We start from the raw sequence: 24,104 nt of genomic DNA, 5'->3' as shown, positions 1-24,104 counted from the left end.
AAAGCTTAGCTCTAAAGTTAAAGGACCTGGCCAAGGTGGGGAGGTGAAATGGAGTTCTAGCAGGGAAAATTGTACATGAGAACCATGAGCGCATTAGACAGTAGAGAGAAGTGATGAGTTTAAGAGTGTCTGAACCCTCTGGACCCACAGACCAGTCAGGAGGAGGAGCTGAGGGGTGAGAAGTCACTGCTTCAGTAGCGAAAACGCTCTTAAAAACCCTCTCCAGCAGGTGTGTGAGGGTGGCGAAGATTCAAACCTGAGAATGACCAAATCAATGAAGACTCTGTCTGAGAAGCTTCCCCAGCCTGTTGTCAGAGAACTTAGGCCAGACATAACAGAAGAGAAATGCCCAGTACTTAGACTTGCAAACATCTTTTCTCAATCTGCTCTGACTCATAACCTGCCCAACTCATAACCTGCCCAATGTTCATGGCTTCATGAACATTTTTCTATAAACTAAGGAGGCTCTTACTGTTCCTTATAAAAAGTAAGTAGGGCACCGAGAACCAATTGATGCTCAAACCTAGATAACAGAAAGGAGCTATGTTAGACTGCTCCAGACCTCTCTTTCCATTGAGGCATGCCAATAACTAATACTAATTGCTCATGACATGGAATGTCCTGTGCCCTCCTGTCACCCTCCCCACAAAGCCTCCATTGCATTGAGTGTTTCTCCAACACTCTTGCACACAACCTCCTGTGAGTGGAAGATTGGTGAAAGCAAAGGGTAATTTCTTGCTGGTGGGAAAGAGGTGATACTAGTTATGAAGAATTCCTCTGTGAAAATGTGTGCTCACTTAACCAGATCAAGAAGGCAGAAGGAAGAGTTCCTAAAATCTAATAATTAATCTCTGGAATCATGTTGGGAACTGCATACTGACCCTTCAATTTTTGTACAAATTCGAGGTTAGAAAAATACCAACAGCCTCTCCTTTTTCTAAATCTCTAACAGTAAATAAATATATGAGTTGGGGGGTGGCATTTCCTGGAATCAACCCAGTTTGGTTTCCAATGTCAAAATGGTCTATTGTCAAGTAACAGGGCAGTGCTGCAGCCATGTCCAAAGGTTTAACTATCAGTCTGTAGTTTAGATTAAGACAGGAGATACATTATGGGGGAGGGAAGAGGAAAGCATCCACTGTAGTGGCGTTATGGGTTGATTTATAAAAATAGCATGCTAGTCGAAGACCAAGGGACTAAAAATCTGAATGCAGCAATAGAGAGCCCTCAAGTACCAATGCTGGAGACCTCAGAGACATGAGGACAGGGTGATTTTTGTTTGTTTGTTTGTTTGGTTGGTTGGTTGGTTGGTTGGTTGGTTTTTGTTTTTCAGGAGATTGTTTTGTTTTTATGAGTTTTTTGAAAATTAAAAAGGACAATGCAGCTAGTCCTGATGAGACCTGATAGGCTAGGGTCAGATGGAAGGGGAGGAGGACCTCCCCTATCAGTGGACTTGGAGAGGGGCATGGGAGGACATGAGGGAGGGAGGGTGGGATTGGGAGGGAATGAGAGAGAGGGCTACAGCTGGGATACAAAGTGAATAAACTATAATTAATATAAAAATTTTTAAAAGAAAGAAAAAAGGCAAGAGGACTTTGCAATTAAATATGATAATATTCTCATTTTACCCTAAAGCAAGTACTGTCCACCTTTCTGCACATAACAAACATAGCTGAAAACGAGACTCCTAGCTTTCTTCAGTAATTTCTGACACAGGGACTTTTCACCTCATCGTTTACTTTTATTCATGGTTTCTCGCTTATTTCAGATGACGGAAAGTGCCCCTTGAACCCTCACAGGTAAGCCAGAAATGTTCTGTGTGAGAACAAATTTTTTTTAAAGATTTATTTATTGTGTATACAATTGTGTTTGCATGTACACCTGCACGCCAGAAGAGGGCACCAGATTTCATTTTAGGTGGTAGTGAGCCACAATGTGGTTGCTGGGAATTGAACTCAGGACCTCTGGAAGAGCAGCCAGTGCTCTTAACCTCTGAGCCATCTCTCCAGCCCGAGAACAAATTTTGTTAGTCTGCCTTTCTAACTTGCTGTGTCAGAGGGAAACTGTGCAAATCTTCCTCCTCTCTGTAATAAATCTCCTGCCCTTTTTTTCCTGTCCTGAGAAAACGCAGACAGGTAATATATACCAGACAAACATGGTGTTTTAAAAATCAATATGTAGGGATGTTTTTAGGCCCTGGACTCTCCCCTCTGTTTTTCAGGTCATTCTCTCTGAGGTCTTACTGTGGGTCCACATTTCCTTACTTCACATTTTCTTACCTCACTGGTTAAAAACAATTCATAGATACCTTCGTTATAGTATTTAAAAGATGAAAATAAAATGGCCAAGTGATGTATGAAAGCTAAAGCTCAAGGGTCACACTAGTAAACGCTTGGAGGCCGTTGACGTTTGTAAATCTCCATGAGTTGACGGCTCAGAAAGAGACAGTGTGCTCCTGGGAAAATACTGTATTGGTGTAATTCACGAGGCAATGACATTTCAAAAGATGAAAAGCCCCACTTACTCTCTTTATCTGAAGTAATTAAGTTCCAGGCAGCCTTTAAGTCTGAATAGTGCTATTCAAAGTTTTGTATCTTGTGCTTTTGAACTCTGTAACATTCCTGACTGAAAATCCCAAACCGACAGTAGGGGGCAGTACTATCATTCTGTAGAAGCCCTTGCTCAAGGATCAACTAGCAAGTCTCAGAATTTTGTAACTGTTTCTTCTTATCAGGCAGAGCCTGCAACCCTTTATGGGGTGATTTAGGTTTTCTGCACAGAAACCAATAGCAACAGTGGTGTATGTTGGGGTGGGGATGTGGCTTGGTGGTAGAGCACTTGTCCAGCATGCATGAGGCCCTGGGTTCCATTCCCAGTACCGTGAAAATGTCTGGGGACAAAGTGCAAATCAAATTCCCCAGAGCTCTCAGCGGGACCTCGTGAGGTGCTTTCCCATGTGCTTTTCTTATTAAAATAGAATTCCGGGGTAGGTGGCAACCCGTTGTTTCTAGAGATACTGTGAGCTGGCTGTTTGGAGAAGTGAGCATTTATTTCATAGTAGATCATCTTTGTGTTTCTGTCATCTTCAGCCACCTCGGAACGTACGGAGTCTTCACTAATGCTGCATATGACCCAACCCCTTGAGGTGAGCTCCATACGGGGATATTATTGAAGAAAATAGGACTGGAGGGGAAACGGCGAGAGTGTAAAGCTTGAATCTTCTTTATATCATATGTATTAAACTTTAAGTGTGAATTCCGATGTCAAGCCATGATGGAAACCACATTGGCAACAAGTATGTGTGACAGTGGGGGGACAAGAGAGTCCACCCAGGCATTTCCATTCCCTCCGAGATGAAAGGCTCTGGCGGCATAGAACTTGCTCCAGGACGTGTGAGATCTCAGTGTTGGCAGCCAAGTGGTGCCAACAGCGTGGGCTTGCCTCAGAATCCTGCTACCTGAACAGAAATCGTGTGAAACCATCTTTTCTGATAGTGTAATGAAAAGCTCCCCCCCCCCCCTTTCCGGCTGGTAGACAGGGTAGAGCCTAGAAAGAGGCAGCTCTCTCGAACACCAGGGGTGAAAAATCTCTCTTTAACGAAAAGATAGTTTAATTAGTTTTGTTTCGTTTTCAGAGACCTGGTCTCCCATCGCCTCATTCAATCTCTCAGGATTCTGCACGCAGATACCAAGCTTCCGGTCAGACTTGACCTTAACCCCACAGCCTTTGCTGCGGTTCTCTCTAATTAATCGGACAGGAACCGAGGCAGCGAAAGGACTGTGGATATTCCCACCTCTCCACCCACCCCTTCCTGCTCCGCCCCTCGCCTTCCTCCAGTGCAGCCACAGAAATAGGAGCAAATGTTTCTGCTGTGGTCTGTGGCTTTGACCTTGCTGTCACTGAAAACGGGAGTTAGTCCACGGCACTGGAGCGTCTGAATCACCAGGCCACCCGACTCTGGGGAACCAGAGGTCTGCTCTCTCTTGGGATTGAAGAGCGTTGCAGGGCAGGCAAACCTCTAGCTTAAGGCAACGCCGGCTGCGTGATCTCCTGGGACTTCCGCCGATCTGTGTGGTTGTTTATACCCCTGCTGCTGAGACTTTCTCACAGAAACTTCCAGATGGTACCAGAGACCACAGAAGATCGAGACCGGAGCCAAGGGGCCACGTCTGACTGCATAACTTCCCTCCGAAGGCCAATGTCTGAATGTATAATTCAACTCTCCCAAGAGCCATGCTCTTCGTGTTTTGTCCAGTAAGGTCTGTGTATCTCACTCTGTCTACCACCGATGCAACCACAGTTACAGTTGTCCAAATAAGAGCTGGACTTTTCAGTGTGCCAGCAAATATATGTCATGTGTCCCCTGTCCACAGGAAAAAAAAAAAAAAAATCAGAGGATCAGAGAAGGTCTTCATTGCATTACTGTTCTGCAGGAAAGAACAGATTGCTTTATATGTAATTTAATTTACATATTTAATAAAAAAAGTCACTGAAAATTACATATGGCTTGTCTGTAATTGATGCAAACATTAGGAAGTCCAACAGTTGCCTTGCCGTGCTGCAGTGAAATTCAGTGGTCACCATGTAGCCTAGATACACAAAAGCAGATAGGCAAGCAAAAAAATGAAAGCAGTGCAGAGACTTGCTGCTCTAAAGTTTGTTTTTTTTTTTTTTCTCAGATACGTTGTCGATAGCATCTAATTTGTGCACGGGCATGTGTGTGAGAGAGAGAGAAAGAGGCAGACAGACAGACACGAGAGTAGGTATCAGAACCATAGATCTCAACCTCTCAACCCCGTCTCCCATGTCAGAATTTGCACTTTGAAAAAAACACCCAGAGGATTTGGACAACCCTGGGAGTCCCTGGTATGTGCACAGGAGTGTAAGGCGTTGCTGTTTCTGCTCCTGAATGGATTAAAATCTAGCTATGGATACAAGAGAATCTTGAAAAACTAATAAAGGGTAGTGAAAAGGAGTATATGATCTGAATAGATGGAGTTCATGAACCAGAAAAGTCCATTTGAACCCAGAGTCAGAAACAAAAGCAGGACACCTGACGTTATGAAGAACCCAAAAGCAGAGAGGGAAGAAAATGGGTGTGGGTGATCTTTTTAATATGGTTATGTGTGCACGTGCCTGTTAATAATTTCTTGTTGGTGCAGGGTCTCAGTGTGTAGCTTTGGCTGATCTCACGCCTCAGACTCAAATTCTCCTGTTTCAGCCCCTGTGCTCTGGGATTACAGGCGTGTGCAATCGTGCCTCACTTGAAAAGGGGCATTCTAAATTGACTGAATAATATCAGCGAAGGTACAGAAGCCAGAGTCGGGTTAGGCAGGCTGCTGGGGAGCCCGGGTACTGCCAGATTATGATTCACTATACTGGAAGCATAAAGCATGGATAGAAACAGAGTTCTGGGGAACCTTCAAAAACAAGGCTCCATGGAGCAGGAGAACATAAGTTACGCATGGAAAAGACCGGAAGCTGTAGCCAGCTAGGCAGTGGGGGACCATCCAGTTTACAACCGTGTTTCTCCTCCCGATAATCGGATCTAGGAAAATCAGAATTGCAATCCTTATTTTGCAGATGGCAAAAGTCCTCTGGAGAGAGAAAACAATCGGCCCAAGACCACCCAGCTAGCGAGCATCTCAAATGAGTTCTCCCGGCCCTGTAAGCGCTTGAGCTGGTGACACGCCCTTACCTGGTGGCCTGTGCTTTGGTAGAAGCGCGATTGAGAACGCTAAGCTGTTGGTGGACTTGTCCTCTGGCCGTTTTCTGTGCCTGGCAACCGCACCGTGTCATTTTCCTGGGATCAGAGGACGGGTGCTGGGTCTTACTGACGCTTGGAGATACTGGCTGGCAAACCTAAACTTTGACCTCCCCGTAAGGGTGGATGGGTGGGATTATTGCTCCCACCTACGGTGAAGAAGGGGAGTGACCTCAGCACGCCCCTGCCTACGCGAGGCACAGCAGGGAGGAGAGGCAGGGTGAGCTAGCGGCCGCAGGGGACAGACACTCTGTCCTGCAGCCTCCCAGTCCTCCAGGGAGCTAGGACAGACAGCGCACAGCAGCGACAGAGCGCACAGCAGCAACCGAGCGCTGAGCGCTGTTGGCTTGGCGGTGGCAGCGTGCCGCCGCCGCGGGGCAGGAAGGGGGCCATGCTCATAGTCTGCCGGCGCCTCTTCGTCCTGGTGGTCCTGGGCACCAGCGGGGCGGGCTGGGGCAGCCACCCGGCAGAGGCTGCGCGGGTAAGACAGTTCTACGTGGCCGCTCAGGGCACCCTCTGGAGCTACCATCCTGAGTCCACAGATCCCAGGTAACTCGGGATGGAGTCCAGGTGGGCTTTTGGGGAGGGAGAAACGGAGGAAGGGAGGCAGGGAGAGAGGGAGGAAGGCAGGTAAGAGAGGACAGAGGGAGGGTGGGAGGAAAGGAGAGAGAGAGGAGAATAATGGGTATAAATTTTGCCTCTACTACTATAATTTATTACAGTGAGAATGTGGAAATGGATGGATGGTGCCCCCCCCCGCCCCCGTACTGTTTGCTACCATGTTTGTTATTTTAGTCTATAGATGGTTTGAGATGACCAGCCTCAGGGCCCTCTTACCCGTTCCTGCGCGCATTCAGTTACAGCCTTTTAACAGTCTGCTTTTTTGTTTTTTGTTTTTTTTTTTATTTTTTATTTATTTATTTATTTTTTTTTTACTTTCTAGTTACATAATAGTTATTCCTTGTAGACATAGGCTCATCTTCTAAAGAAAAAGATTTCACCATGTACTTCATTATAATTTTGTCGCCTTCCTATAACTGACTTTCAAAACGTTGGTTCATGGGAAGAGGACACACTTGTATTTTCACTTCCTCTTGACTTATTCCTGGCTTCATTTTTTTTCCCCCCCTCACTTTGGAGGAATCACTTCCTGGAATATGGCTTATCCTGGATATTTTGGTCTGTCCTGAATATTACTCATGTTAGTAATGACACAATGTAGCCATTCAAAAGCGTGTATAACTGAGAAGAGGTGTAAATCCTATCAAACCTACCTTTGAGTTGAAAAAAAAAATTGCTGATTGGAAGGCTAAATGCAAACCTTCCTGAAGTTACCCAAATCATAGTTCTACTCTACATTAACTGCGGCTGGTGTTTTTATTTTAGATGGTAAACCTAACCTCCTAATTGACTCATTGTTTCTTTTAGTTGGGCATCAAAGTTTAAGCGATTGTGAAAGACATGTTCCTCTTTTACAATTGCAAAACCAAAACAGCCAGCCAAAAAAGAATGTAATATTTTGAAAGCAATGTGTAACATTTTATTATAAACGCATTAAAAGCCTTTTGTTGCTGTGGTGGTGGTGGTGGCTGTAACTGGGTTATTCCGGAAGGCATTACATTCTATGTTGGTATTATTCTAAAATGAAGTACCACACAAAAATGGTCTTAACGGTTGCATTTTCAAAATGATAATCTAAGCCACACCTACACTCTTTGGAAACTGCCGTTAACTGAACCCCTAAAGAATATAACATTATTTCTAGCACCAATTTTCCTACTTAAGTTAGAACGCAGACTTGGTGACTATGTTCTGCCTGGGATAGGGCACAGGTAGGTATAACCCAGAGGCCGCAAGGTTGGGGATGAACAAATTCAGATTGAATGTCCAACAGGAGAACTCTAGCTAACAACAGTGTGTTACATGGGCAGGTCTTCCCCTGCTAAGGAAAGAAAAATGGGTAAATTACTGTAGGGAAGACTACTACAGGAGGCTCTTCCTTCAAGGTTTCCGTCACTCCTGTGAAATATGGTACCACAGTAACCAAGATGCTTGACTCCGTTTACTCTAGAAATAGAGAATGGAGCTGAAGCCTCCTGGGTCTGGATAAATCGAGGAAATGGTTTAACCCTCAAGATCTCGGCTATGATGTTTATCATCTGCAGCTTCTTAGGAAGCTACTTGGTCTTTTCAGTGTAGGTTTTTGGTTTGTTTCCAGTATAAATCCCAGAGTGTTGCCTTATTGCTGCCTCCCTTCTCTCTACTAGAATCAGGCTCCAATAAATAGACACCAACTTACCACATTTTCCAGTAGTTCAAAACTATATAATCAAAGTGAAAAAATTATATCTGATTATTCAAGTAGTACAAAATTGTATAATCAAAGTAGAATTTTTTTTCTAAATGATATCTGATTGAAAAACGGTTCACATATGTACTTCTCATTGACTTGTATTTTTTTAACTTATACCTGAAGTTTGAGTTTGCAAGATGGCCTTAACATCTTTTATAGAAAAAGTGATTTTGAAAAGCAGAATTAGAGCAGCATAGGCTTGCATTCATGGAAGCATGAATATTGAGACAGACTATCTTTGAAAAAAAACCAATGATTATTCCATTGATTTCACTTGTTATCCAAATGTACAAAACTTTGGGCTTTGGAAAGACAATACAATACTATCTTTGTACTCACATCCAAAATCTGAGTACATAGACACCCCCTTTTCTGGGGTGGGAAGCGATATCACATATTACTTTCAAGTTAGTTTTTATATTTTATTTCTAGTTTGAATTCTAAACCTTCCTTCAAGAAAATTGTCTACAGAGAATATGAACCATATTTTAAGAAAGAAAAGCCACGACCTAGCACCTCAGGTAAGCCTGAAATACATTTTTTAATTTATTTTTTGTATTGTGGTTAGAACCTACATTCTAATGCATGCTAGGGGAAAAAAAGCCTCCACTGATCTACACCTCTGGTCTATATATAAATTTTTATTCTGAGACAAGATCTCAGAACTCTGAACTTAATTTATAGCCCAGGACGACTGTGAATTGTGATTTTTGTGTCTCAGCTTCCCAAGTAGCTGGGATTAAAGGCCTTCGCCACCAGACACAGCTTCTGTTTCTTTTAATTTTAAATATAATTTTTCATGGAAAATATTATCTTCTTTACTTAAAATAGCCACATTGTGAACTGGCCAGGTGGCTTAATGGCTAAAGGTACTTAATGCCAAACCTGAGGACCTGAGTTTCATCCCGGGCCCCATATGGTAGAAGGAAATACCTAAGCCTCTCAAGTTGGCTTGCAAAAACATTTAAATACTCACTGTTATCTTCTTGCTAAGATGTGTGATGTTTTTAATCAAACACTAGCTACTTAATATGTATGCCAAGATCCACGGGGAATGTGGGATTTCTTCAGAGACGACAAAGTTTAAACCAAACCGGAGTTCCCCTGAGCATGGGGCCCTGTGGAACTGAACAGGTCACATGCCCACACAGCCAGTCTCTAACCTTGGTCAAGAAAGCCAAACAAAAAAAGTTTCAGTATTTGAATTCCTATGTATTCATCTAACAAACCACAGGCAAGCACCTTCTGTGGGCTTGACATTAAAGTAGGCACTGTGAATTCGAGTGCAGACAAAGTGAACTCACGCTTTCCTGGGGCTTGCGATCTAGTTGGGTAGACCCAGATGTGCCCTGACAGAATGGATTTGTTATTTGTTTCTATCCAGCTTCTTATACCCATTCAGAGGAACTCTGTATGTCTGATCCCTTACATTTAGCTTGTCTGTTAACTATGACATTGGAAGAAAACGTCTCTTCTATTTTTCTTTGGTGCTTCATTAATCAAAGACTAATTTCTGGAGGGCTCTGGAATCTTAACTATAGAAACATATTTTATAGGAATTCCAGAGGCTGTCCAGGGAGAACATTTTTCAGTTGGGCCCCTTGTCATCAGTTTATCCATCCTTCCCCCATTTTGCTGATGATCTGCCATCTTTCCCAGGCTCACCTTCTGTCTCTGCTGCCCCAGGCCTCCAACTCTGCCCTGTCTCCTCTGGTCTCTTTTATTTTTCAATTCTCCCTTGACTGAAGGCTTTCCTTCAGTTAAAAAAAAATCAACAAAAGAATAATTTTCAGGTAAATCTTACACAGAAAAATGAAAATATCTCCCTTGCCTCTCCCTGCCCTTTTTCTTCCTCTCCATTCCTTTCTTCCCAATTCCCCTCATGAGAACGCAATGTCGTTCTCTCTTCTTCATCCCTTCCCTAGGCTCTCCAGTGTGACTACCTGAGTGTCAACTGCTGCCTCTGAGATGGCAGAGCCTGCCCCTCAGTTCTTTTAGTTCTTTCGCCATTTCTAGGGTGCTTGACAGTCTCGCTTTTTAAAACTCTTTACCTTGTTTTCCTCATGTCAATTTCCCCTGGTTTTCCTCTGGGTTCCTTTCCCAGTTCTTCTCAGTTTCTCCACTCTTCTCTTCTCCAAGACTGAAAACCCAGCTACAACCGTGGCTTTTACCGAGACCTAGAAGCCATATCCTAATTTAGAGCATTTCGTGGATTCCTACCCTAGCTTAGCATTAGTAACTTCTCTCTTCTATATACTCCCAGAACCATGAATTTATCCTCACCTTTTAGAGATGCTGAGGATCAGACTGGTTAATGAATATGAAGTATTAATATGCTAACAATTGTGACCCTCCCCCCCCACCCCCGGGAGATTATTGGCTGCTGGCCCATGAGGACAAAAGGAGAAGAAGCAACAAATGGAGTTTGTGAACACTGCAAACAATACTTCCAGGATCAGGTTCAGAGAGGCAGCTCATTTTATTGTTTCAGGGGTGAGGTATATAAAGGTTCTTAGGGTTACTGGTAGGAAGGGCTGATTGATCATAACATGGTACCTAATTATCATATGGGCAGGAAGAAGGAGCAGGGCTCACGTGGTAAGTCACAGAGCACTTGTAGGAAGCTCTGTGCAAGTGTCATCCTCCAAGCAAGGTCAGGTGTCTGTGCCTGGAGATGTTCTCTAGATAAGGTCAGGCAGAGAAGAGGAAGCCCCTTTGAGAAAGGGTACCCTCCTTTTTGTGCTGAGAGCTTTCTGGACATGGTGGACTGCGATCTTAATAGCAGGTTCTTCCAACAAATGCTCACACATGATATGTGCTTAACAGAAAGTTAGCTATATTATTGTTATCACTGCTATTACAGTTATGAATCATGCCTCCATTCGAACATGCCTATCATAAAATTGTGGATATATCAACACAACAATGTTTTTGCTCATTTTCTATTTTTTGTGCATTACAATTTATATATTTGTTTGCCTTTAAACATTCTTTTCTTTTAATGATCAAAACCTGAGAATACAGAATTTGAGGCTCTGGGAACATAAAAGTGGATTCTGACTCTCAGCATACAGCCTAATATTAGAGATGACCGATAGAATGTTATTTTACAGTGGTAAAGAAGAACGACACTGAAGGTTCTCCAGTTTAGTCCTGAGGACAGAGAAAAAAGGGGGACTGGAAAGCCAAACAGTGGGTGTAGATAGGTGTATAAAGATTCATTTTAGAACTTAAAGAGCAGAGGACATGATGGTTTAAATCAATGGTTCTCAATGGGAAGGTCTTGACCTTTGGGGGGTTGAATGACCCTTTCGCAGGGGTCATCTAAGACCATTGGAAAGTTCAGATACTTGTATTACCATTCACATCAGTAGCAAAATTACAGTCATGAAGTAGCAAGGAAAATAATTTTATTGTTGGGGATCACCACAACATGGGGAACTGTATCAAAGGGTGCATTAAAGGGTTAGGAAGGTTGAGGACCACTGCTCTAGATCCTGCCAGGCTGACAGTTGAGACTAACCATCAACATATGCACACACTGTTTAAGGATGAATTGTGTTTGCTCTGATGCAGTACCCCAATCTAGAGAGACTGGGCCAGATCAGAGAGCCCTGTGAACACTTTGTCTTGAGGGAAGTAAAGAGACATTATGGTAATTTAAGTGGGAAAGAGACAGACCCAAATTTGCACTTTAGGTACAGATTTCAATACCAGTCTATGGTTGTGAACAAAGTATAATGTATAAAAGTATAACGTATAAAAATGCCATAATAAGGGTCAGGCTGTGGTGGCACATGCATTTAATCCCAGCACTCAGGAGGCAGAGGAAGGGGCAGGTTGATCTCTGAGTTCAAGGCCTGCCTGGTCTACAGAGTGAGTTCCATGACAACCAAGGCTACCCAGAGAAACCTTGTCTCAAAAAACCAACAACCAAAAACTGCTGTAATGAATGCCGTCGATCCCTATGCTAACTAAAAATTAATTAGAAAAAAGATTGTTCTGTCCAAACCTGGAAGATGGATTAGAGAATGCCAAGTCCACAGCCATAGCAAATAGTAATGGGGCTTTAGTGCCAATCCAGGAAACAAGACAGCAGGGAAGCTGAGGTGGAGAAAATTACATAGATTCCAAAGATACTTAAGGGCTAAAACTAACTAAACAGGTGGTTAATTGAATAAAAACAAAAGAAGGGGATTATGACTGACTTCAAGGTTTCTGGATTGAATAGTAGGATGTCTAATGCGCCATTCAATAAGAATGAAAATGTAAGAAAAGAAGGATGCTTGTTTGGGAAGATAATGAGGTCAGCCGTGGAGTGTGAGGTGTCTGTAGAATATCTGCCTAGTGTCATCAAAGGAACAGGTAGGCAGTTTCGCTTTTAGGTGGGAGAATGGAGCTAGATAAAAATATTCAGGAGACATCATAACCAGGTTATAAATGAAGTTCTGAGGGGACTCCAGATCAAACCCAAGAAAATATAAGGAGAGGCTGCAGACAGAGCTCAAAGGAGCAACAGCATCCAAGGGATAAGCCCATACAGCAATGGTCACTGGAAAGCTTGAGACAGTCTCTGCAGAGAAGGCAAAGGAGAGCTAGAGAGTGAGATTCCTTGGCAGCAGAGTCACGTGGCACCAAGCATGATTTGGATCAATACAGGCGGCCATAAAATCTGATTCCTGTTGGCAGTGGGGTGAGAACCGATAGCAGGTGGTTGGGGAGGGAATGGCAGGAGAAGAAACAGAAGGAGATGGAAAACAGAATTCTTCCTGAAATGTGGCTCGGGCTGGGATGGAGACAGGGGAGTTCTGGAGCTCAGTGAGAGCTTCAGGATATTTGGCAGCAGCACAGGAACCTAATATTTATTGTCAATTCAGTAGAAAAGCTACCTGAGGAACAATCTATTCATCTATATTCAGAGGAATATAGTAGGAAGTGCTGGTATTTAACATTGCATTGCGGTGGTTCAGCCTTAGGTAGAAAGGCTACTGCCCTCCCTGGGAGTCCCTGGGTGGGGCATTAATGTCATCTATAAAGTTACTTTTGTGGTAATGGGCAGGAAACTAGAGGGTCACCTGCCTTTTCCTTCAGAATCTGTTTTCATACCTCAGCTCAGAGCTTAGCATGTTCAATAGATTCATGAGGACTATTTAACTTGTGAGTAAGCAGAAATGTATTCATGAGGCCAAGAAGAGAAGGCAAGTATTTGAAGCTGAATGGTCTGTGGCTTCTGCCAGGTTCACAAATATTGATGTCATTGCCAGGCAATACATTGTGCTGAATGCACAATGACAGAAAGGGCCATGGTCAGGCTGGAGATCTTTGAACTAATAGAAGGGGGCACCAACTGATAGAAGGGGATATAGTTAATGTGGGGGAACTGGGGGATTGAAACATCCATTTTCTTATTTTTTATTTTATTAATTGCAGTTTATTCCCTTTGTGTCCCAGCTGTAGCCCCATCCCCCTACCCCTCCCAATCCCACCCACACTCTTCTTCTCCTATGCCCCTCCCCCAGTCCACTGATAGGGGAGGTCTGCCTCCCCTTGACCCTAGTCTATCAGGTCTCATCAGGACTACCTACATTGTCTTCCTCTGTGGGCTGGTAAGACTGCTCTTTCCCTCAGGTGGAGGTGATCAAAGAGCCAGCCCATGAGTTCATGTCAGAGACAGTCCCTGTTCCTATTACTGGGAAACCCTCTTGGACACTGAGCTGCCATGGGCTACATCTGTGCAGGGGTTCTAGATTATACCCATGAATGGTCCTTGGTTAGAGTATCAGTCTCTGAAAAGACCCTTGGGTCCAGATTTCTTGGTTCTGTTGCTCTCCTTGTGGAGCTCCTGTTCTCTCCAGTTCTTACTATCTCCCCCTTCTTTCATAAGATTCCCTACATTCTGCCCAAAGTTTGGCTATGAGTCTCAGCATATGTTTTGATAGCCTGCTGGACAAAGTCTTTCAAAATCCCTCTGTAGTAGGCTCCTGTCCTGTTCCCTATTTTCTCCCTCTTCCAGTGTCTGTCCCGTTTGCCTTTCTGAATGAAGATTAGGCATCTTACACAGGGTCCTCCTTCTTGCTTAGCTTCTTTAGATGTACAGATTTTAGTATGATTATCCTATATTACATGTCTAATATCCACTTATGAGTGAGTATATACCATGTGTGTTTTTCTGCTTCTGGGATGGCTCACTCAGAATGATCTTTTCTAGATCCCACCCCATTTGCCTGCAAATTTCATGATTTCCTTGTTTTTAATTGCTGAGTAGTAGTCCATTGTGTAAATGAACCACAATTTCTGTATCCATTCCTCAACTGAGGGACATCTGGGTTGTTTCCACTTCTGGCTATTACAAATAAAGCTGCTATAAACATGGTTGGGCAAATGTCCTTGTTGTATACTTGAGCATCTTTTGAATATATGCCTAGGAGTGGTATAGCTGGATCTTCAGATAGCACTTTTCCTAATTGTCTGAGAAAGTGCCAGACTGATTTCCAGAGTGGCTGTACAAGTTTGCATTCCCACCAGCAATGGAGTAGGGTTCCTCTTTCTCCACATCCTCTCCAGCATGTGTTGTCACTTGAGTTTTTTATTTTAGCCATCCTGATGGGTGTAAGGTGAAATCTTAGGGTCATTTTGATTTGCATTTTCCTGATGACTAAGGATGTTGAGTATTTCTTTAAATACTGTTTCTCTGCCATTCAATGTTCCTCTATTGAGAATTCTCTGTTTAGCTCTGTACCCCATTTTTTTAATTGGATTACTTGATTTGTTGCTGTTTAACTTCTTAAGTTCTTTATATATTCTGGATATTGGCCCTCTGTCAGATATAGGGTTGGTAAAGATCCTTTCCCAATATGTAGTCTGTTGTTTTGTTCTGAGGACAGTGAAAGATCTTCTGGAGGTATCTCCATCCTTGATCTTAAGCTGTACTGTAGAGCAAAAGTAATAAAAACTGCATGGTACTGGCATAGAAACAGAATAGTGGATCAATGGAACTGAATAGAAGACCCAGAAACAAACCCACACACCTATGGACACCTGATATTTGACAAAGATGCCAAAACCATACAATGGAAAAAGATAGCATCTTCAACAAATGGTGCTGGTTTAACCAAATGTCTACATGTAGAAAAGTGCAAATAGATCCACACTTATCACCCTGCACAAAACTAAAATCCAAGTGGATCAAAGACTTCAACATAAAGCCAGGCACACTAAACCTGTTAAAAGAAAAAGTGGGGAAGAGCCTTGAACCCATTGGCACAGGAGACAACTTCCTGAACAGAACACCAACAGCTAAGAGCAACAATCAATAAGTGGGACCTCATGAAACTGAAAAGCTTCTGTAAAGCAAAGGACACTGTTTTCAGAGCAAAATGAAATACCCATTTTTTTCAGCCCCTTCTTAAACTCCCAAAGCTGCTTACTCTGAACCCCTGTAGGGCAGAAGTGTAGGCATTGTAACCCAGGATGTAGAACTAGTGAGAGAGAAAAGCCTCCAATCTGGCTGAGATCTGGATTTGAATGCTAGTTAGTACCGCCCAGATCTAGCCCTGTGTTATTTGTACTTTTGCTGTGTTTCCTTTTCCAAACATTTGGTGGGTGTGGTCCTAACTACAAGGGCCACTAACAAGTCATGGTACTTCATCCCCATAGCAGCCAGAGCCCGGGCTAGTTTACCAAACTGAAAGCAGAGGCTAGTCATTTGGGTTATAGCCTGAAGGTGACATTGTGATGAAGTTTGTGGACACCTAGATGTTTGGAGAGGACGGACATAGTTTCAGGAATCCAGCTTGGGCTTCAAAGTTTTGAGTCTCCATTTTTTCTTAATGGAGATTATGAAATTCTTGTCCCCAAATGAGCTTCAGTTGCTAACTGCAGGCTGTCTTGTGTGGTGTAACTTTGTTCAGCTGAGAGCAGTGGATCTAATTAGCTCATGTACTTCAGTCTTTTCAGTTCTTAAACCGCACGAGATTGGCTACATGCCAATCTCAAGCCCCAAGATGCATCACTCCCTCCCTCCCCAACCTTCCTTCTCTCCCATAAAACCATCAGTGGGAAAGGGTTTAGACTATGTGGCTGAGAGAGGAGGAATTAGTCAGCCTCGTGTCTGCTACATGCACTGAGGTATTTGAGTCACAGTTATAAAAACATCCTTTAGTTGTGCCTTAGTTATAAAGAAGCAGGAGGGGAGGTTGAAGGAACACCCCAAACTGTCAAAATGCCCACTGAGGTAAGAGGTCTTCCTGGCTCAAGTAACCTAGGAAAGTTTTTCTTGGCGGCTGGCATTTGTAGCCATGAGATAGCAACAAACAAATAGCCCTGCATAAGAAGCATGTCAAGAAAACACAGTGCCCACTGTGACGCAGCTGTCCATAAGAACTGGACAAGTTGTACTTCCATAACCAACAAGGATGAAAGGTAGCATTCAGGACTAGAAGGTAGAAGTCAAGAGTCAAAAAGATGAACCCATCTAGACTATTCTAGGAATGTTCTTAACCTGTTCCAAAGAAAGAATTAGGGAAAGACTTTTCTTGGGCACTCCAAGACCTGGATTCTAGTCTCCGAGCTGTCAGGGAGTCACTGACTGAACCTGGGCAAGCCAGCCCCCACTCTCCACCCCCTCCTCCACACGCACTCTCCCCGGGCTTTGTTAACCATCTCTAAATTGAGGCATGAAGAATGTGGCTTCCACGGTCCCGTCCAGAGCAAACAGAAAAGCAAACAAAAAGCTCCTGGCACAAAAACAACATAAATTCTGAAATGGGTGCTTCAACCAAAGGAACAGAGCAAGAGTGGCTAGAAAGATAGGAACAGAGAAGCCATGGACAGGATGGCCGTGGCTACAAAAATAGGAGAAGGCAAGGACAGAATGACAAGTGGCTAGAAAGATAGGAGCAGAGAAGACAGGGACAGGACAACGGTGAAGAGAAAGAGGGGAACAGCGCAGGGAAGGCAGGACCTCTGTTGAGCAGGGACCAATCACCACACATTTAGTGCCTTGGAAAAGCACACATCAGCCAGATGTCCTGGCACACGTCTATAATTCCAGCCGTGGAGTCCAGGACAGTAAGCTCATGGGTACAACAAAGCCAGCTTGGGCTGCATGGCAAGACCCCGCCTCAAAACATGAGTTAATTTGTTTTCTTCTGTTACAGCTACAGTTCTGGGTGTGCAGCATCAAAGCAGGGTTCACTTGGTTTAAATAGAGGTGTCAGCAGGGACTTGTCCCTTGTGGAGACTCTAGAGAAGTCACTCTCTTGTCTTTTTCCATTAACTGGAGCTGCCTGTGTTTACTGGCATGCTTTCCTCCAGCCTCACAGTGAGCAGAGTGGCACCCTCTAATTCCCGTCCCAAGCTTCTCTTGTAACCCTTACGTGACTCTCCTTGCCTGGTAAACCAGGAAAATCTCCGACTCTCACAATTACCCATTGCTTAAGTCGCATGCACAAGTCCCTTTAACCATACAAGACAGTGCACTTCCAAATCCTAGGCGTTACACCATGGGGAGAGGGAGCATTGCTCTGCCCATCACGCACACCAAACAGGATCATCACATACTGTTTTCCATCCTAAAGCATGTTTACCCGGGTCCAAAACAGAACGTTACTGTACCAATTATACCTTGTCGTCTCCATCTTCTATTCCATAGCCAATCAATTCTAAAACCTGAAAGTTTCATCTCCAGCATACATATCTAATATTTTTGCTCCAGACTTCCTCTAAGCCCTTAATCTTACCAATGTCTCCTTCAGAGCTTTCTCTCAGACTCTACCCCAGTTTCTCTCCACATCATTAGCAAGAAAAAGACAGCATTTAAAAATCAATATCTGTGCCAAGGAGGGAGAAAGGGAGGGAGGGAGGGAGGGATGGAGGAACAGGGAGAAAGAGAGAGAGAACTTAAGTGGAAAGTAACAGAAAAATTAAAGAATCAAAAACATAATAAAAGTCTGGGTCATGTTGTATTTTGCTGAAAAAACTTCACAGCCTCTGACTGTTATCAGATGAAAAGCAAAATTCCGTACATCCTCCCTGGCCCTGAGTGATTGGGTGTATTTATGGAGGTCTGAGTCTTACTCCTCTGTGTGTCTCAAGACTGTACACTGCTTCAATAGCAAGCAAAGCCGTGGTCTCGATGTCTGTATTCCTGGCCTGCTCCCTACTTCTTCCCTGCCATGGTAACTGATTGTATTATTTGTCAGTGGCTCAGATCAAAAGCTTTGAGCTCTTTCCTGACTTCTTGTACATGCTGCATTCCATCCACTGGAAAGTCTTGTTAGCTTGACTTCCAAATCTGTCCAGAAAATCACCACTGCACTGCTACAAACACTGGCTCAATACACCACTCTCTCTTTCCCACACTACAGCTCTCTTTTCCATACATAGCAGCTGGCATGATCTTTTTTTTTTTTTTCCTAATGAGGATGAATGTTTAAAACATGTTGGACCATGTTTCTACAACAGAAGCTTCAAATAATTTGCTATTCCATGTAGAAGAAATCCAAATTCCTACCACGGCCCATAAATCCTCCCACCCCAACCCCCTCCACTCACTTCCTCTCATCTTTCCCTTGGTACCATAAAATTGTTATTGTGGGGATTGCTTGGTTCAAAGGCCTTCCTTAAATAGATTAAGGCTGCTTTTGACTAAAGTCACAGGGATTCGGGGATTTCTAGACTTGTGTGAGTGCCCGAGAGTGGTGTGAATTGTTCTTTCCTTGTACTCAGATCCATAAGGGCTCCATCCTGGAGTGAGGCAAGAATTGGGTAAGAAAAGTCAGCATGTGAGAGTAGGTAAGCTCTGAGGCAAACTCACTGCTTTGGGGTAAGGCTTCGTCTTTCAGTTCTTATGTAATGAGCCATAATGGAGTTGATGAGATGGTAAAGATGCAAAGGTTGGAAGATGGCTTACGTCAAGTTCAAGAGAAGCAAGACAACTTCAGGACCAGGAGGAGTGAGTGGCAGCAATCATCTTGGGGTCTTTCTGTATGTTCCTCTTGCTTGGCAGCTGTGTCTTCGATGATCTTGAATACAAACAATTTCAAACTTCTCCTTCTGTAGGACTTCTTGGACCTACTTTATATGCTGAAGTTGGAGACATCATGAAAGTTCACTTTAAAAATAAAGCAGACAAGCCATTAAGCATCCATCCTCAAGGAATTAAATACAGCAAATTTTCGGAAGGTAAGACAAATTTATTATCCCTCTGACAAGAGAAGAGGTATATCTCTCTAATATCATTGCTAAATATTTAAAAACTGATATTGTTAACTATCTGCTCTTGGAGAAATTTCTTTTCCTGAAAGTTGGAATTATAAAAATTGGTCATGCTTTCATTTTCAGAGATGAAAACAAATGGTTTTTAGAATCACCTAAACACCAAGATTTTGTTAGGTTCCTGTTCCTAATAAGGTGGCTGGGAAAACCACCTCATCTTTCTGAATTCTATGTGTTAATCTGAAATGGAAATAACAATGCAATGTAGGATGGTTTAAGGCAGAAATTAGTCAATGTAACTACAGTAAGTACAAACGAGTCATCGCCACACAGACGAATGCAGGGCAAACGCACTGTGCTTGAACTCCATGGCTACTAGGCTTCCCTCTGCTGCTTCTGTGAGTTCTAACCAGCACAAACAAACCCCATGGTAAGACAGGGTGAGCAAACATTTTTGTAAAAAGCCAGCCACTAAACACATTCAGCTTTGCAGGCGTTGAGATTTATGCTGCCCTGGAAAGAGGGGATTTCAACTGAGGAATTGCCCCCATCAGATTTGCTTGTGGGCATGTCTGTAAATCATTTTCTTGACTTTTAATTAATATGGGGTGGGGAGGGTCCCAGCCCACTGTGGATGGGGCGATTCCTGGGCAGTGAGCCTGGGCTGCCTAAAGGAAGGTAGCTGAGCAAGCCAGGGGAGCAAATTCACGAGCACAGTTCTGAGTCTCTGCTTCAGTTTCTGCCTTGACTTCCTGCCTCGGCTCCCCTCTGAGGCCTGTAATCCAGGTAAACCCTTCCCTTCCCATGTTGCTTTTGGTCAGTGTTTTGTCACAGCAACCGAGAAACAAATTGGAACACGTGGCGAGTTCCTGGATGAGACAGTGTGCATGCGAGTCACTTCTCTGTTCCCCAGATTCATACAGTGGTGAGCCTGCACATTAGGTTTCTAAAGCAGAGGTCAGCAAGGCAGAGCAGAACAGGAGAACGGCAGCATAGCCAAACTGTCCCTGTCAGGCTCCTCTTCCAGTGTGGGAGGAGGTAGGAGCTGTGGACTCTGCTCCTCGGCTCAGCTGTTTGCAGAGGGAATGGACCTTGAAACTATCCATCTTCCTTTACTGTTTATCTGACCTTCTATTACTCAGTCAGTCAGCATTTGTGAAACAAAATGACTGCAAATGCCCCCAGCACATCTATTTGTAGCTTCTTAGTACTGTGTACGAGTACCTGTCGTCCCATAAATTCAAAAACAGTAAATACAGATTCGCAGGAAACAAGACGCAGGGGTAGTACAGTCCCTTTGGTGTAGACACAAGCCCCGGCCTATCCTATCATGGCCCAGTACTAAAGCATGCTGTCTCCCCTTCTGTGTCTAGCATTCACCTTCAGCTACAGCTTACCTCTATCGTAGTCCTATTTTTACGATACATGGTGAGCCAGCCCTGTGAGGGCCAAATTCTTTCTCTCAGAGGTAAATGTTCAATAGAAGGACAGTGGGGGGGGGGGCAGAGATAAGAAGCATTGGTTTGAGAAACTGAAGTTGTAGGTAGGTTGAAGGGGGGTCCCGTTGTTTGCCAGAACGCACAAACCGGTTTGTGGAAATACAATTCCTTTCTGATGGCGTTGGATTTCTTAAGCTTTGTATCAGGGCTGGGAAGACAGCTCAGCAGGAAGGGGGCTTACTGAGCAAGCACGAGGGCCTGAGTTCAAATTTCCAGAATTCCCATAAAACACACAGTACTTGGGGACAGGGGAAGTAGCGTAGACAGGAGACCCATAGGGCTTGCTGCTCACCAGCCGAGCCTTATGTTCAGTAGGAAGCCTCTGTCTCATGGACAAAAGGCTGGAGTGATGAGGTCATCGGGTGTCCCCGGACTTCCGCCCATTCGTGGGCGTGTACCTGCTCATGTACATATTCAACACACACACATGCAGGAAGGCACGAACTCACACACACACATCATTTAAAAAAACCAATGTCTCTATCACTAAAATAATTTTAATGGAAATAAAACTTAATTTAATTTGCAAAAATTCTATAAGTAGGGTACACTGCACTATTGATAAAGTCACACTCATGAAAAAAATTTGGTGGTCCAAACACTTCCAAATGTCATTTGAGTGATTATCTTAAGGAAGTCTGTTTTATGATAAGTCTTAATATTGTTTTTATTATTCTTTCCTTTCTTCTGTCTCCCTGTCTCCCCCCCTCTCTGTATGTGTGTATGTGTGTGTGTGTTCCTCAGACATGCTAGCACTGTTCCACTGAGCTGACATTATTATAAGACATTATTCTTTCATTTGATTTTCCTCCAAAGCTGAAGGAACTAAGGTCAGTAGTTTCACTTACTGAGTAAACTGATTATTAGTAATTTAAATTCCCCAAAAGAAAGCTTTAGTATTTATTTCTAGCTATTGAGTTCCTCTTTCAGTACCTACATGTGTGTCATAGCGCCCGTTTTGCGCAGGTTTTAAAACCCGCTGAGTGTTAAGTTTGAGTGTGAGACACTAAACTGTCACAGATAAATATGGTGACACTGGGAAAATCAGTCACACACCTAGAAGGTGTTTCATTGGTTCTTCTTCAGGACAGGTAGAATGTTCTGACTGTAGCATCTGCATTGAAATGCCATGGGGGGGAAAAAAACAGAAGTCAAAGATATCACAACTAGAATACCATCATGTCCTTACCCTGGGCTCCTTTGCGCCTGCACCTGGCACAGAGCCAGGAATGCTAGGGGTGGTGGGAGTCCAGGTGATCACTGTTGAACTGAATGGATGGACTGATGACTGGTGAGAAGCAAGGACACTGTAACATCTTCCCTTTGCTCAGAAACGTATCCATTTTTGTTGGTGATTGTAAGCGATTACACTGCCTAATTACCAGTTTCTCTCACTTTAAAATAGATGCATTAATGATATAGACTCCATGTTTGTGTTTTCAAATTTTCATGTGCTGGAAACGTGATCCTCAATGAGACCGTATCGGGGTGGAGCCTTTAGGAGGGAATTAAGTCACTCGGTCACAGCCCTCAGGGTGGGTTTGGTGCCCTTATAAATGGAACCACAGGTGGAGCTCTTCCGACCTCTGCGTGCCACCTGAGAATATGATGAAGAGAGAGCAGTCTGTACCTCGGAGGAGCCTCGTGAGAGCACCATGTTGAAATCCACGTCTAGCCTCTAGAAACATGAAACATGGCTAGGGGACTCTGTTACAGCAACCTATGGCCAACCCAGTCCAGTCTTTCTCAGATGGGTTAGAACATAAAAGCGCTAAGGTATGTCATCTGAACACAGGGTTGGATCTGTAAAGCCCAAACTTGAGAATGTGTATGTGGGGGGGGGGTATAACAGAGTCCCCTAGCGTGGGTGGCATCTAAGTACAGATGTGTGTGTACCTGAACACACGTAGAATCATACACATATGCCTACATGTCACTTATGCACGTGCAAAAACAATCAAATAATTTTTAAAAGGAGCGTCACCACCATGGAGCACAGATCCAGAGAAGTAGGGAGCTGTGCTAAATCAGACATCTCAAAGATAAGCAGACATCCGCTCAGACAACCTCTTACCCTGCAGAGAAAACCGCTTTCTGAAATTTGGAGCGCCTGTAAAGGCAGAGGGAAGATGCTGCTTCCGCTATAGGAACCTCTGTGGGGTCTTAGCAGCCAGAACAGTGGGAGCCTCATGTCAGGACACACCATGTCATAACCTATGAAGCTGTGGAGGAAGAGCCACTTAACAAGGACCAGCGTGCATGCCTCCTCAGGGCAGCTCAAGGAACCACAAGCCTGCCAGTTGTTGCACAAAGCCTGACGGGGGAGGGTGGCCCTCCTTATCAGTCTTGTTTTCACCTCAGAGCTTTCAGAGATAAAGCTCCCTGTTTGTCCTCTGAGACTCTTCCACATAGTCTCTTCAAATGAGAGTTATTTTTATAAGTCACAGGAAGTCACTTAAGCTTTTCTCTTTCCTTGGCTCCTGACCATTGTTAACATTCAAATGCTGTTTATCATTTGAAGAGGGAGTTTACCTGGTGGTAAATATTAGATATTGGTTAGTGTTAAACCTCTCATGGTCAGACAGATGTAATATATTCAATGTCATACACTCAATTGTTGATCTTGACACTAAAACAGGAGTCAGAGTCTCAGTGGGTCTATGTATCATAATCTCATGTGTCATGACAGCCAGGTGGCTAGTTAGATGAAAAATGATTACGGTGAACACTAGTAAGCAGAAACTTAAAACACACATACACACACATAACCAAGACTTTGGATCAGCCAGATTTTATGCCAGCGTTTTGCTATGTTACTAGATCTTTGAGCTTTGCAATTTTTTACGGAGCAATCGTTGATGTAGAATGTATGTAAATAATTCAGATTTTTTAATGGCGGCATTTAATTTACTTTTGTATCATGCAAACCTGTCAGACTCCATCTTTTAGCTATGAGTTGGTGACTGTAGAACAACTATGGATTGATCATATATCCTATGCTTCTCATGTGCTATGGAAGATACCAGAGATGCTGGGCATACGTGGCCCTCTCCCCAAGAAGCCCACACTCCAACACTTAAAATGTGCAACTGCTAATAATTGTAACCCAGTAGAAAAAAATACACCAGAAATATTTAATTACAAATTGTGATGAGGAACATAGAAGAAAATATAACAGAATCAGAACTGAGGGGAAAAGTAACTGGTGTTTATGTTGGCTTCAGAAAGATGAGCATGCGTTTATTTATGTGAGGTATGAAATGGAGCAAGA

The 24,104-nt window shown here is 43.5% G+C and overlaps 2 protein-coding genes across 2 annotated transcripts in view; both read left to right on the top strand.

The window, feature by feature from the left end:
- Positions 1–4,408, top strand: part of Selp (selectin P) — a 39,870-nt gene extending 35,462 nt beyond the window's left edge. Inside the window, exons 15-16 of the mRNA XM_055624381.1 lie at positions 1,769–1,799; positions 3,090–4,408. Of these exons, the coding sequence (XP_055480356.1) occupies positions 1,769–1,799; positions 3,090–3,144 (86 nt within the window). The 3' untranslated portion in view covers positions 3,145–4,408. The remainder of the gene's footprint in view (positions 1–1,768; positions 1,800–3,089) is intronic.
- A 1,331-nt stretch (positions 4,409–5,739) lies between these two features.
- Positions 5,740–24,104, top strand: part of F5 (coagulation factor V) — a 67,760-nt gene continuing 49,395 nt past the window's right edge. The window contains exons 1-3 of the mRNA XM_055624437.1: positions 5,740–6,313; positions 8,550–8,638; positions 19,179–19,301. Coding sequence (XP_055480412.1) covers positions 6,156–6,313; positions 8,550–8,638; positions 19,179–19,301 — 370 coding nt within the window. The 5' untranslated portion in view covers positions 5,740–6,155. The remainder of the gene's footprint in view (positions 6,314–8,549; positions 8,639–19,178; positions 19,302–24,104) is intronic.

Source organism: Psammomys obesus, unplaced genomic scaffold (assembly GCF_907164565.1).
Source record: "Psammomys obesus unplaced genomic scaffold, mPsaObe1.curated_primary_1811, whole genome shotgun sequence".
Taxonomy (NCBI): domain Eukaryota; kingdom Metazoa; phylum Chordata; class Mammalia; order Rodentia; family Muridae; genus Psammomys; species Psammomys obesus.
The sequence above is the reverse complement of the archived record's forward strand: the minus strand, read 5'-3'. Positions and strand labels throughout refer to the sequence as shown.